The sequence below is a fragment of the Mastigoproctus giganteus genome, chromosome 10 (assembly GCF_048544385.1).
Source record: "Mastigoproctus giganteus isolate SK-2022 chromosome 10, ASM4854438v1, whole genome shotgun sequence".
Taxonomy (NCBI): domain Eukaryota; kingdom Metazoa; phylum Arthropoda; class Arachnida; order Uropygi; family Thelyphonidae; genus Mastigoproctus; species Mastigoproctus giganteus.
This window is the reverse complement of record NC_143584.1, coordinates 151,028,993-151,044,460: the sequence shown is the minus strand read 5'-3', so window position 1 is coordinate 151,044,460 and position 15,468 is coordinate 151,028,993. Positions and strand designations below refer to the sequence as shown.

The 15,468-nt window shown below is 35.3% G+C and overlaps 1 protein-coding gene across 1 annotated transcript in view; it reads left to right on the top strand.

Annotated features, from left to right (window-relative positions):
- Window positions 1-15,468, top strand: part of LOC150079381 (uncharacterized) — a 195,909-nt gene that overhangs the window by 121,953 nt on the left and 58,488 nt on the right. Inside the window, exon 10 of the mRNA XM_090383046.1 lies at window positions 7,911-8,099. Within this exon, the coding sequence (XP_090239172.1) occupies window positions 7,911-8,099 (189 nt within the window). The remainder of the gene's footprint in view (window positions 1-7,910; window positions 8,100-15,468) is intronic.

Here is a 15,468-nt window from a genome sequence, read left to right as displayed (position 1 = left end):
CTCTGAATCATTGAAATGAATCTGTTGAAATGTACTGCTTGTTTGATGTTTGTCGAGCAATCAGGAAAACGGGACATGATATTGCCAAGGGGAATGTCTTTGTGTGTGTGCGATGTAAAGAGTGCGAGGAAATCAGGTGTCAACTTGGCATTGTTATGAGCTTATATGAGAGCTTGAACGACAGGGTGGATGCCCTCGAAGGATTTAAATTGAAGGGCCCATCAAGCTAACAGCTGCCCACATCAATGCCACAGCTTGCACATGAACATCACACAACACAGCGGCAACCCCCAAGGCAGAATGTGCTGGTCCCAAAGGAACTAGTTGTTGTAGGTGACTCTATTGTCAGGGAAACAGGGAACATATTGTGCAAAAAGGATAGATGGAACAGGACCAGGGTGTGTCTGCCAGGGGCAAAGGTTGATGACATTGTAGGGCAGATATCATCCTTTAAGGGCACAAAGGATGATATTGTTGTACACGTTGGCACTAATGATATTAAGAGTAGGACACCAGCAGAATTACTTAACAAGTACAAGACAGTGCTGGAAAAAAGCCATGAGTTAGGGTTGAATTTGAAAGTGTCTGCAATTCTGCCCTGGAGAGATTATGCAAGGCTCAAGGGGTAGAATTTTTCTCAGCCTGGTCTGTGCTTGTTAACAGGAGACTCTGCTTCTACGGGGATGGGATACGATTAAATAGAAAGGGTGCAAGAATATTTACTGATGCTATCGAGGCAGAGTTAGGTGGGTCGGAAAACTGCTAGCTTGGGAGAATGCACAGAATAATAGATTAACAGTAGCCACTGGCAGAGGTAAAAGTGATTCTTGCCCTACTTCTATTGAAATGCAATTGAGCAGCAGCCTGGAAAGCAAGGCAATGGGAATTTCCAAGACTGCTGGGAGTCATAGTGGAACAAGTAAATACTTGGGCTGTGTTAGGGTAACTAAGAGTAGAAACAGGTGCATGTATACTTGCATGTACACCAATGCCAGGAGTATAGTTAATAAATTCGATCAGCTTGAAATGCTAGTCAAGACATCAAAGGCAGATATTGTTGGGATATCAGAGACATGGTGTCACACAGACATAAGCAGTGCAGAATTGGAATTTGGGGAGTACAATGTGTACAGAAAGGATAGACAGGACAGGAAGGAAGGAGGGGTTATGCTGTTAGTTAAGAAACACAAAATCTAAGGAAGTGCATCCAATTGATGTGGGTGGACAATGCAATGTTGAGTCTGTTTGGTATGACATAAGCACTGGGAAAGGAAAAGTGAGAGTAGACGTGTGTTGTAGGCCTAATGAATCTGATGAATATAATGAGCAATTGTGCAGAGAAATAGAGTGGGCCAGTAAATTAGTGTGTCTTATAATGGGGGATTTTAATTTCCCTGATATTGACTGGAATTTGTGGGTTGGTCACTCACACACTAGCAAGGCTTTTGTGGATTTATTGGATGATTGTTTTCTACAGTAGCATGTTCAGGAGGCAACTAGAGGGAGTAATACTCTTGATCTGATTATCAGTAGTGATTCTTCATGCATCAAGAATCTGCAGATAAAGGAACCACTAAGTGGCAATGATCACAGTGTGCTGAAGTGGGATTTACTCAAAGAGGTAACTACCATCAAGGATAAAGGGAAGGGTTTTTGCTTTTGTAAAGGTGACTACGGTGGTCTGAGACAGGATTTAAATTCTATACGGTGGTACCAATAGCAAATTCAAAATGGGAAGCATTCAAAGAATTAATCTTGGAAGCTACTAGGCTTTTCATACCAACAAAGAAATATTGTTCAAGATTTAGGCCTAAATGGATGTCAGATGAACTAATTAGACATGTGACAGAGAAGAAAAATGCATGGGATACATATAAATTAAGATGTGACACAGAAGACTATGATAGATATAAGCTGGTCAGTAACCAAGTTACAAAGGAGGTTAGACAGGCAAAGGCAGATTACGAGAAATCTTTGGCGAAGGATGAAAAAAAACCAGCAAGGAGTTCTTTGCTTAAGTAAACTCTAGAAGTAAGGGGATGAATCAAATTGGTCCACTTGATATCGATGGTTCAACAAACTGAATGAATATTTTGCATCGACATTCACACATGAGGAGTTATTCAGGGAGGGGAATGCCAGAGGTGTATTCAACTCTGGCAGTAAGCTAGATAATCTTGTAATAACTGAGAGTAAAGTGGAGGAGAAATTGTTGAAGATAATCACAAGAAAGGCACCTGGGGTGGATGGAATCTATCCAGTTATATTAAAGGAGGCGACAAAGGAAGTAAGCAAATCCTTAGCCATGAGAGCTTTCCTGGATTCAGGGGAGGTACCCATGTACTGGAGATGTGCAAATGTGACCCCAATCCACAAAGGAAGATCAAAGGGAGACACACGTAATTACAGACCTGTTAGTTTAACTTCTGTTCCAGGGAAATTAATGGAGGCAATGGTTAAAGAAGCATTGCAGGATCATCTAGACAAGACTTCAGTTTTAACTCGGACAGAGCATGGGTTTGTTAAGGGGAAGTCTTGCCTGACTAATTTGATTGGATACTATGATGTAGTCACAAAGGAACTGGATGCAAAGAATAACTTTGATATCATATATTTGGATCTTAGAAAAGCCTTTGATACTGCTGCACATGGAAGACTGCTCCACAAATTGGAGAAGTGTGGCATTGGAGGCAAATTGCTGCTTTGGATAAAGGGATGGTTGAGTGGGAGAAGACAGAGTGGTAATCAATGGACACTGCTCTTCGTGGACTAATGTTATTAGTGGAGTCCCTCAGGGTTCAGTGTTAGATCCATTGTTGTTTTCTGTATTTATGAATGATATTGATGATGGTATATCAGGCTTAATGTCCAAATTTGCCGACGATACAAAGGTTGGCAGGGTTGTTAATGACAGTACACTGCTGCAACACGATCTAGAAAAGTTGAGCAAGTGGGCTGAGAGGTGGCAGATGAAGTTTAACATTGACAAATGTAAAGTTCTACTTATGGGTAGCAGTAATCCCAGAGTAGCATATCAACTCTGTGGTACCACACTGTCAGTGGTTGAGAATGAAAATGACCTAGGGGTAATTGTGCAGGCAGATATGAAGTTTTTTGAGCGGTGCAGATGGTCTGCAAGAGTAGCTCATGGCATCTTGTCAATGATATTTGCAGGGATAAGGAGGTGATTATCCCCTTGTATAAGGCAATGGTCAGGCCACACCTTGAGTACTGTATACAGGTCTGGAGGCCTCATTTTAAGAAGGATTTAGAGCTATTGGAACAAGTACAGAAAAGGGCAACAAGATTAGTGAATGGAACAAAGGGTTGCTCTTACAAAGAAAGGCTTAAGTTTTGCAAATTACAGTGTCTGAAGACTAGGCACCTGCGAGGTGATCTGATTGAGGTGTATAAAGCTTTGAATGGTTTGAGCATGCTCAATGCAGATGGGATTTTTCCTCTTGCTCAGAATAATCGCCCAAGAGGGTATAAATTCAAATTGAGTTAAGACGGTTGTAGGATAGATGTGTGGAAGTTTGCCTTTAGCCAGCGGGTGGTTGATTGGTTGAACAAACTTCTGTCTGTCGTTGAAGTTGATAGCTTAAATAGATTCAAGGCAGAACTTGACAAACATTTGTAGTGAGTAGATGAGTGAAATAAGGGGTTTTTTTGGCTGATGCTATATAAGCTTGCTTTCTTGCATCATGTGCCTTTGCTAATTCTTGAACATTTCCTATAAAGTTCTTTTGTCTTTTTCTTAGTTCTTTGTCTAATGTTCTCTTCTACTTTCCTCAATACTTTCTCGTTACTCACTCTGTCCACCCACTTCACCCTTTCCATTCTTCTCTACACCCACATTTGTAAAGCTTCTAGCCATCTGATCTCCTCTCTTCCCGGTATCTTTGTCTCTGAGCCATATAGTACAACAGTCCATATTAATGTTTTCACCATTTGCTTTCTTAATTCCTTGAAATTTCTTCTCAGTAGTTGTTTTCTATTACTAAATGCCTCTTTGCCCATTCCAATTCTTATTCTTATTTTTGCCAGGCTTTTCTTATTTTCTGTCATTATGCTTCCCAAGTATCTGTCCACCCATTCCAATCTTATTCCATCTAATGTTACAACGATTCTTCTTCCTGGCCACTTTGAAATTAACATTATCTTGGTTTTTTTGCTGTTATTCTTCATATTGTACTCCATTGTGCTGTTCAGAATATTCAAGTATCTCTGCAATTCCTCCTCATATATATATATATATATATCTGTTATTAAATATTAAATCAAAATTAATGCCAGTAGCATGGCAAAACTGTTGATCGAAAAATAATAAATTAAACATAATGATTAATCAACAGGGAGGGAGAAGAAAAGGTGAGACCAAAATTTTCAACAGAAAAATCTCCAAATAATTTAGAAAATCCAATTCAAAATAATAAGTCAGTTTTAAAATTTAAAGCCAATTACATAAGAATTTAGCAGCACCCCCCTCGTAAGGTGCCAGTTCCGAATTACGTGAAATATCACATATAGAGACTAAACTAACTACAATATTTATTTTCTTATTTATATCTTTATCAATATTTATATTTATTTTCTTAATTTTCATATTATATTTTGTACCACAAATAAATAAATAAAATACTATAGATTTCAGTTAAACAATGTTAAGTTTAACCATTGTTTAACTGACAGTGGTTAAACTTACATTGTCAGTGGTGTGGCTCTATGCTGGAGTGCTAGTCTGTCTGTTCTATATTTTTATTTTTTGCTGCATAAGGACCACCGCTATTCAAATCCTCTGCATTGGCGGTTCGATCAGGTGGCGGACTGGTCCTTCGATCAGTTCACCTTTGCAGCGATTTCTTTAGCGATTGAAATGCAGCGATTCCCTGACTATTATTGGCCTTGTGGTCCTCCATTGATATGGGGCATAATGGCCGGTCTATTTTTGTTATTTTGGTTTTATTTTATTGTAGTTAGTTTAGTCTCTATTTGTGATATTTCACATAATTCGAACTGGCACCTTACGAGGGGGGGGTACCGCTAAATTCTTATGTAATTGGCTTTAAATTTTAAAATTGACTTATTATTTTGAATTGGATTTTCTAAATTATTTGGAGATTTTCTGCTACAATTTTTAGTCTCGCCTTTTCTTCTCCTTCCCTGTTGATTAATCATTATGTTTAATTTATTATTTTTTGCTCAACAGTTTTGCCATGCTGCTGGCATTAATTTTGATTTAATATTTAATAACAGTTATACATTTGAGCATCATGCGGAGGAATGTGCATTTTGCTGCCTCTAATGATAGCTTTATATTTATTTTCTTAATTTTCGTATTATATTTTGTACCATTTTTTATTTTTTAACTACATTATGCTAGTGTGTGTAGTACATATTGTACTCCATTGTGCTGTTCAGGATATCCAAGTATCTCTGCATATATATATATATATGTGTGTGTGTTTATGTTTTTCTTTTAATGGTGCTTTGACATAAGTATTATTGCGCATACAATTCTGGTAATCAAGTTAGTCCAACAAGGTTATCTTAATTCAGGATGGCCTATACATATTAATTTTAAGAAGATAATCTTGTTGGGCTAACTTGATTTCCAGAATTGTATGCACAATAATACTTATGTCAAAACACCATTAAAAGAAAAACACACACACACACACACACACACACACACATATATATACAGGAAACCCTTGATTAGTGCGGTTAATGAATCCTTGAAATATACTGCACATATTAAAACTGCACTAATCAAACTTAAGAAACAATGGGAATAATTATAATGAATCCTTGAAAATTATGAAATTGTAAAAATATATTTTTTCTTACTCAATACGTACCTATAATGCACTGCATAGTTCTTAAATTATTAAGGAATAAATTTAAAAAAAGATAGTATGATTTAAATTTTATTTTTTGCAAAAAAAACTTATCTAACTTCAGTTGAACAGTGGTAGCTTTCTTCCTTTCCTCCATGATTTTGCGATAACAATCAATTTGCTTATCTAACCCTCAACGAACGTTCATGCTTCTCTCTGCATCTGGATCAATCTCTAGTATGAGTTCTTTTGCTTTTTAAAGTGTGTTAAATAGTTCAAGTTTTTTGAATGAAATTTCTTTGGGAGCAAATTGCTTTTCTTCTGCTTCATTTTCGTCTTCTTCCTCGTATGCATGTTGATGCTCAATTTCAAGAAGATCGTCGTTACTTAAGTCTTTTGAATGCGATTCCAATAATTCTCTAATGGTTTCTGAATCTACTTCCTCAAAGCCGAGGTCTTTTCCAATTGTAGTAATTTCATCAATAACTTTGTTGGCAGGATTAATGAAACCGCAAAAATCATTTGCGCATTCAGGCAAAAGATTCTGCCAGACAGCTCTCATGCAGCTGTTCGTCATTTCTTCCCACGATTTGTGTATGTTCTCAACTGCTTCTTTAATATCATAATATTAAAGAAGTTTAATATTAATAATAAAAGAATAAAAGAATGAGTTACCAGAGCAAATTTCAATTTCAGAGTGGTATGGGGTGCTGCTGTCGAGCATTTTGGAGTCGATTCCCATTCATTCAAGTTAGAAGACCCTGGTGAGTGCGTATCACGTATTTGCCGCTTTAGGCACCTTTGTGAGTTGCCAAGCACCGCAAGAAAAAAAACAGTGCACTAATCAAATTTGATAACGCATATATTAAGGGGATAGTATCAAAAAAATTTTGCTCACTAATTAAAACCGCATTGTTCAAAACCGCATTAATCAAGGGTTTCCTGTATACAGGCACGTATAATGTCCAATTGGCATACTTACAATGGCATTAACGTTGCACAAAAGTAATCATTAAATTATATGCTAAAATCTAACTGATTATGCATACTAATAATAATATATATATATATATATTTTTTTTTTTTTTTTTTGCCAATGCAGCAAAAGTCTGTAGTTGGCCTCCTTGTGCTAGATGACACACACACACACACACACACACACACACACAGTTTTCAATTAAAAGGCACCGATGTCTGTCTCACTTCTTTTAGATTTAGGGCTTTTTATCGTTGGACCATTTTTCATATCCGGGCAGAAATTTCAAAATTTTGCTTTATCAGTATTCTTTCTCTCTCTGGGAAAGCTGTATTTTTCAAACAAACTGATTTTATTTGAAGTGAAATGAATAGCAGCACAACAGAGATATGTGATGCTTTGCTCCTCAGTATGTGTGTTTAATTGTATGACAGAGCTAAATGTAGAGGGCAGTTTGTGTTGCTTCTCCTTGCACTTCACTTTAAATTATTAATAACCATTGTGTTATTTATTTATTTTTTTTCTTTATAATTAAATTTGTTTATGTTTGTGTTAAGCTAATGATGCTTTTATGATAAAATTGAGGAATGACTTTCCCACTGAGGAAAAAAACCGTTGATTAGACAAAATTTAATTTAGAAATCAAAATTTAAATGGTAATACGTAATCCATTTTTTACATCAAATTCCAATATATCATCCCAAATATGATAAAAATGGTCCAGGAAACAAATAGCCTAAATCTAAAAATAAGTGAGATAGACAGTAAGTAATGCCTTTTAACCGAAACATCCTATTATATAACATAATGTTCAGATGTTTCCTTTTAATAGTGATTTAATATAGTACGTTGTTGGAGTACTTGATATAATTAATACTCTATTGTTTTAACAGCGTCGCAAAGTATCTTTTGCTGAGCCTTTAGTTCAGCGGGAAATAATCATAGTCTTCCTTTTATATAACATAATGTTCAGATGTTTCCTTTTAATAGAGTGATTTAATATAGTACGTTGTTGGAGTACTTGATATAATTAATAAAATAGTTGTACTTTTCATTTATGCTCCTATATAATTAATACTCTATTGTTTTAACAGCGTCGCAAAGTATCTTTTGCTGAGCCTTTAGTTCAGCGGGAAATAATCATAGAGTCTTCCTTTCAACCTTGTTCCTCAAAATCATTAAGTCGATGTTTAAGGTTGGCAAGCAGTTCTTTACACAGTAGGGGGAAATCTAGTTTAGCAAAGAAATTAAAGCAAAAGAAAATCAAACTGATCAAGAATCAGGTGAGTAATCTACTGTTATTAATTTTAAGTTAAACTATACTTCAAAAAATAAATTAAATTATATATTATGTATTGATAGGTTTGAAGCTAGTACAAGTGCTTTGTAGTGAAGAAAATATTTTTGGGAATGTTGGAGTGAGGGAAATATGTTTTTTTTTCTCTTTCCCTCTGGGAACAATAAAGAAAATCCAATATCAGGTTTGTTCTGCATTGTTTGGGTTGTAGCAAAAGTCATAATTATCTTTTTTTCTAATTAAATATGAAACAACTGACAAATTAGCACATTTTCAGAATCAGTAACACACACAGAGAGAGAGAGAGAGAGAGAGAGAGAGAGAGAGAGAGAGAGAGAGAGAGAGAGAGAGAGAGAGAGAGAGATGCTGTTTATAGGATACTTATGTCTACTGCTGGAAGACTTTGTGCATCACTAACAATATTCTTGAGATGCTTGCTTTTCTGTGACTATAAACTTAAAGGTCCATGCTATTATTGGAAAAGTGGAACTGAGTGATATCTGTTATGATTCAAAATTTATGAAATTGGTTCATAATTCTTACTGCATTCTGTATATTTATTTATTTACAAACTTCTCACCCACAGGGCATGCAGACCCTATATAGGGTCAGTTAAGTGTAATTATCCTAATTTAACTAATTTTAAAAATTTAGATTTTAATTTTAATTCAGTATATTGTAATATTTAAATAACGCTTAGTGGGACTTTTCATCAGTGCTCTATTTTTATATATTTTTTACTTCACTTTTTATTTAAAGATAAATTGTAAAATGGTATATTGCATTGTAGGCAGCTCATTAAGATTATATAAGTTCATTAAAATTATTCAATGTGATCAATAAAAGTGATCACATTGAATTTGTCAAATTATTGTCTATATATTGCTTTAACTAGAAACAGCAAGCATAATGTCTCAGGTTAGCAGCTTACTGGTAGAATAACGGTAAACTGCTAAATTGTTCCAAGTATAGTATGCTCCTGAATTTGGCTGGTTGGCTGTGTGTGATATCTATGGGCCTAGCTATGAGGGGCATTCAGTAAATTATCTACCTAAGGTACTTCCCATAGCTGTATTTCAGTTATTCATGATTTATCATGTTCCTACATATCTCAACTTGAATCATACTAATTTTTATCCCACTATGTTTATATGTTGTGCTGCTGTAACAGAAGGAAGACTCCTGTATCAAATTATGGATTTACTGAAATTGGAGCATTGTTCAGTCATCAAGTTTCAGTCACCAAAGAAGGAAATGGGCCAAAGGCCATTCATGAAAGGATAGTGGCTCTGTATGGCAACAGTGCACCTTCAGAGTTCCAGGTGAAATTCTGGTGAAAATAATTTAAGTGGGGTAGAGAGTCCATCGAAGATGACCCATGTCTGTAAAGCCTGTGACAGCGACCAATCCAGAAATGTGTCAAGCTGTGGAAACCTTTGTGCTGAATGACAGATGTTTAACACGTTGACTGCCAAGGCTTATTTGGGTAAACTGGTCTCCGACACCAATTTGAGTTAGGCAGGTTAAATTATTCAAAACCCAAATTATAATATATATTCATCACCAAAACTCGTAAAAAAACATTGTGAATTATCCGTAGTTGGCATATGTAAAAGAAAATTCTTCGTGGCAGCCAACTATGAGCTAACTCATAGTTGGCTGCTGCGAAGATGTGTTGTAACTTGCAGAAATCAGATGTGTTGTAACTTGCAGAATTCTCTGTATATGAATCTGTGCTGTGCATAAATCTGCTGCAGTGACATTGACTTTGCCATGTACGTTGTATTTAGTACATTATTGCGTACTAAAAAGAACCTAAAACATGGATAAGAAGAGACCACTGACCGAAGAAGAGCTTGAGCTCTATGCTAATATGAGTGACTCAGAATTTGAAGAGATTTTTGACGAGTCATACGGTCCTGGTTCATCAATCGATCGAATCAAATGCTCTCATATTATTCAGCGCTAAGAAAAACCATCAGATATCTGAAAAAAACTGAATTACATATTATAGAAATATATATATATGCATAGCGCATACACCCTTTTTCGTCAAGTTATGGTTTCTCTGAATTTCCGTCATTTTATGGAGAAAAATGTAACTTGACGGAAAAGTTACATTGAAGCTTTGGTAGAGATTCAGAAACGGGTACCCCTTTCAAAATGGCGGCGAGGAGAGGGGGGGGAAAGCAGTGATTGACGGATTGTGACTCCGCCCACTCACTGCGTTCCCCCTCCTCTCCTCGCCCGATGGATTTCAACTGACACGCGGACGGCACTTGGCACAGCAACAAATATGGCGGCTGAAAACAAATGATAAATCCAAAAAATTTAAAAGTTCAAGTTACCAAAATGCACGTTTTTTCGCGATAATAAAATGTCACGTGATATTTAAATAAGTCGCATATAGCTGAAAAGGGGAGAAGGAAATTTAAAAGGAAATTTCGCGAAAGAAAAGGAACGGCAAATCAACAAAATTTAAAAATAAAACAAAAAGTTACGCGAAATGCAATCACTTGATTCTTCTCGCCCATACATAACTAGACTATTTCGCGAGCATTAACAACGAACTGAGACGAAGAAATACCACTTGAAAACTGAAAATCTATATTATATATCTATAAGTATATTATTTCATTTCCTACTTTTAGCGTTCGGAAAAAACTATTAATTCACTCGAAAACAGCAAAAATGTACGATCATAATATCAATTTAGGAATTATTACTTCGGTAAAACGGCGCTCGAAACTTTGAAGATGAAACGCGCTAGGGCATTAGTTCAAAATTAGCTCTCTGTAAAAAGAAATTCGCGCGCTCTACATCAAGAAACACCAATCTCATTTTCCTTTCACACCGAAAACATTTGTACTCACACGCAATCAAATTTATTTTGATTGCATGTGAGTACAAATGTTTTCGGTGTGAAAGGAAAATGAGAGGTTGAACGGAGAGAAACAAAGAAAAAAACCTGTGAAAAAGGAGATTAACAGGACACCCGCACAACTGAAATACTGTCTAAAAATGACCGCCGGAGCCTGAAAATGGCGCAATAGTAATCAGCCAATCACATTGTGATTGGCTAATTACTATTACTAATATGGCTTCGAGCGCCGTTTTGCCGAACTAATAATTCCTAAATTGATATTATGATCGTACATTTTTGCTGTTTTCGAGTGAATTAATAGTTTTTGCTGAACGCTAAAAGTAGGAAATTAAATAATATACTTCTGTTTATGTATATTGAGAGTTTCAATTTTGTAAATTGAGTAGAAATTATTAGTTTCTCTCAGTGGGGGGGGGGCAATTTTCAAGTGAGATTATTATTATTAGCTATATGGTGCAAGGAAGCCTGAGGCTTATGTTGCACCAGCCAAAAGAAAAAAAAAAATTCCCCAGTTACCCTAAGAGAGAGAGAGGGAGAAAAGTAAAAGGGAATCACCAAGAAAGGGAAGAATGCCGATATCCAGCTCAGGACTCTGGGTTTGTTCTTTTGCTTACATAATCCTCCTACCCCAATGAGCAGGCTAGTCATCAGTGGTAGCAGCTGTTCTGTTAGCTAGCAGAACATGTATTCTAACTCTTCCCACAGTTTATAATGTAATGTATTCAAATCCATGTTTCCACAGGGCCAAAGTGAAGACTTGATAAACTCAGAAGCATTTACTTTGAACTATTGGTACAACATTATGCAAGGAAGATATGTCTTGATTAAGTGAAAATCCTCATTCTGCATTATGGAAGTTTACAAGGTGTTTAATACCACTAATATGTGTGCATTACCAGTATACATTATGAATTTAAAACCACTAATGTATGCATTAGTGGTATAAAGTACCCAAATTAGATTTTCCAACTCTCCTAACTGCCCCTTTTCATTAAAGGAAGATATGTCTTGATTAAGTGAAAATCCTCATTCTGCATTATGGAAGTTTACAAGGTGTTTAATACCACTAATATGCATACAGTGTATGCATACTGTGTGTGCATTACCAGTGTACATTATGAATTTAAAACCACTAATGTATGCATTAGTGGTATAAAGTACCCAAATTAGATTTTCCAACTCTCCTAACTGCCCCTTTTCATTAAAGACGGTTACCGTGTAATATGATCAAAATGCCTGAAATCAGTGTTTTCAGATCATTGTAACAAACCACTAACTGTATGAGATAGAAAATTGTAAAAGGATATATTACTAGACCTTCAAGTGCAAAGCAGCTGTTAATAGTATATAAATAACTAAATTAGTGAAAAGAAGATAGTGTGAAAAAAAGTATAATGTGTCTTCATATCAGTTACCAAGTGCAACTGAAATAAAATATTATAAATTAATAAAAGCAAACAGCATAAAGCAATACAAACATACAGTGTAAAAAGTAATATGAAACAGCTCCACTATACTAGTATTAATGTGTAAAGATAAGGATGGAAAAAATCTTGTAGCAAGCAAATATCTGAGTCAAACTTGGGCAGGTCAAAAACATTAATACCAGTGTCTCAAAATAAGTTAAAATATATAATCTTTGCAGGAACTGCAGTTATGCTTTTCATTTGGAATATAGCATTTTAATGTTCAACAGATATTTTCAAATGTTTTGAAAGTAGTCACAATGTTATGAAATAAAAAAATAATAATAAACATTGGTTGTATATATAATGCCATGTTATAAAGTTGGAGAATAAAAAGGACAGCAGCAAAAAAGTAATGAAGCCGAATTTTAAAAAAATACCTAATGTGAGTACGTATTGCTCCAGAGAGGGTGCTGGAAAAGCACAGAAGTGTGACCTTGTCAATCCCACAATCCAGACCAGTTAGCCTTACATTGTTTTTTTGTATGAACGTCCTCTGTGCATTGTGTCTAACATCATCAGAAACCAAAGAATCAACATCAAGTTTTTTGTAAAGCTGGAGAAGAGTCCCACTGAAACACATGAAACATTACAAACAGCTTATGGTGATGAAGCTCTATCCTGAGAAAAAATCCCTAGAGTCCCAAATTGGTGGAATGTGTACAATTTATTAGCAAGTGACTGCTGAGTAACATTGAACAAGCAAGTAATGCTAACAAATGATTTAAACCACTGTAACAAATGTATTTAGTTCCCTGGGGAGGAAGATGAGTAAGAAAATATTTCCTTATTCAAATTTTGCATTATTTGAATTCAATCATTACTATTTTTGCCATACTGTGTATAACCATGAAATACTCAAGCACAAAAATTAAGATATGCAGTTTCCTGCATAAAAATAAATACTAACAAGATGAATTATTCAGGCAAGCTGTAAAAGTGTAAATGCCCAACTTCAATTTGTAAAGAAAAGAAAATTATTATAATTAATAAAGAAAATTGTGAAAAAGTGGTAAACAAGTACATGCAAAATGAGGTAAAAACATCTTCAGTATCCTTAGATAACTAATAATTTCAAAGTAAGAAGGTAAGAAAATTCAAAATAAAAATGTAAGAAACAGTATTGAAGGTTACTACATACAGGTTTGAAAACCTCATTTTAGGAAGGATGTAGATCCAGAAAGGGTGCAGAGAAGCACAACAAGGTTTGTTGTGCATGGAAACAAAAGAAAAGTAAAAAAGGTACACCTATCGAGAGAGACTGGGTTTCCTTAAATTGAAGTCTGAAAACTAGTCATCTGTGTGGTGACCTAGTTGAACACTAAGCAGTTAACTAAAATAAATGTTAACATCATCTTTTCACTTTCTCAGATGACACACAAAAGGGAACAAACATTTAAATTGGAAAAGGATGGTTGTAGATTACATATGCTGAAATTTGCATTCAGCTAAAGTGTAATCAATACTTAGAATAAACAACTGGAATTGGTTTGAGGGTAGGAACTGTGCAAAGTAAGGATTTTAAGCTCCTGGGAATGGATAAGTTTTTCTGGAAAATTTTATCATTTTTTTTTTTTTTTTTTTTTTGGACTTAAGTAACATATTAAATTGTTCAATAAATAGTTTAATAGTCTTACTCACATGTGTTAGCTTATTTTCAAATTTAGCTAGAAATTTTCAACTTAATCTATCGGTGATTTGGTGTGAATATTGTAGCACATAACTAATGTAGTGCATGGTAGTTAGATTATAGGGTTTTAATTTTGATAGATAAGTAACTAGAAGGTTCTAATCACATAGGTTGGCATATATTTTTTATTTTTAACTAAGAAATTTTACTTTTAGTAAGGCTATAACTAATTTAAAATGCTACAAATTTAGCAGTATAGCATAAGGTATAACATAAACTCAATCGCTTAATATTGCATTTAGGTATATATGATGAGGGATTATATGATGAGAGCCCTGTCGATCAACTCAGCCCTAGAAAGATGGTGCAAGGCTCAAGGGGTTCTGCCCCTTTCAGCCCGGTCTACACCTGTCAACAGAAGAGACCGCCCCCACAGGAACGGGACACACTTAAATAGAAAAGGTGCATTCCACCTAGCAGTGCATTGATAGCTGATGCTATCAATGCACTGCTAGGTGGGTCGGAAAACCTCTAGCTTGGGGGGACACAAGGACCAAAGTAAATGAAAAAAAAAAAAATAATAAATAAATAGTAATAATCACAGAATAAATAAATAATTTTAATCCCACAGTGAAGAGGAAGATGTAAGTCGGGGTGCCAGCAGACAGAGAGTAAGAAAAAAAAAAAAATGGGAAAGTGGTTATCTATCCTGCACAGAGTGAGAAAGTAGAAAAGGTGAGCCAAGGCTGCTCCTAGTTCCAGGGCAGGATCCGGAAACAGTGCAAAACGCAGGTTAGAGAAAAAAAAAATATTAAGCTTAAGTAAATCGAAAAAAAAAAATAAATAATAAATAAAAATAATTAAAGAATAAATAAATAATTTTAATGCCCCACCCTGGCTACATTGAAGAGGAAGATGTAAGTCGGGTGCCAGCAGAGAGAGAATGAAAAAAAAAAAAAAAAAATGGGAGAGTGGTTATCTATCTTGTACAGAGTGAGAAAGAAGAAAAGGGGAGCCAAGGCTGCTCCTAGTTCTACGGTAGGACCCGGAAACAGTGAAGAACGGAGGTTAGAAAAAAAAAAAAAGAAAAAAGAACATCAGTAGAAGGAGTGACTTTCAGTTGGCAGTGGAATTGTTAATGATCGGCATTTCCACGTCCACTATGTTTTTAAAGATTAAAACGAAAGAAGAAACAAAATAAAATGAAAGTAAAGAATTAAGTAACTTAAAATTAAATTGTCAAGCATCGGACCGTTCAAAGTCGTTGAAATTTCACCCGACCGATGAGGTGAGTGGTTTTTCTTCGTCTCAGTTCGTTGTTAATGCTCGCGAAATAATGTTTTATTTTTAAATTTTGTTGATTTGCCGTTCCTTT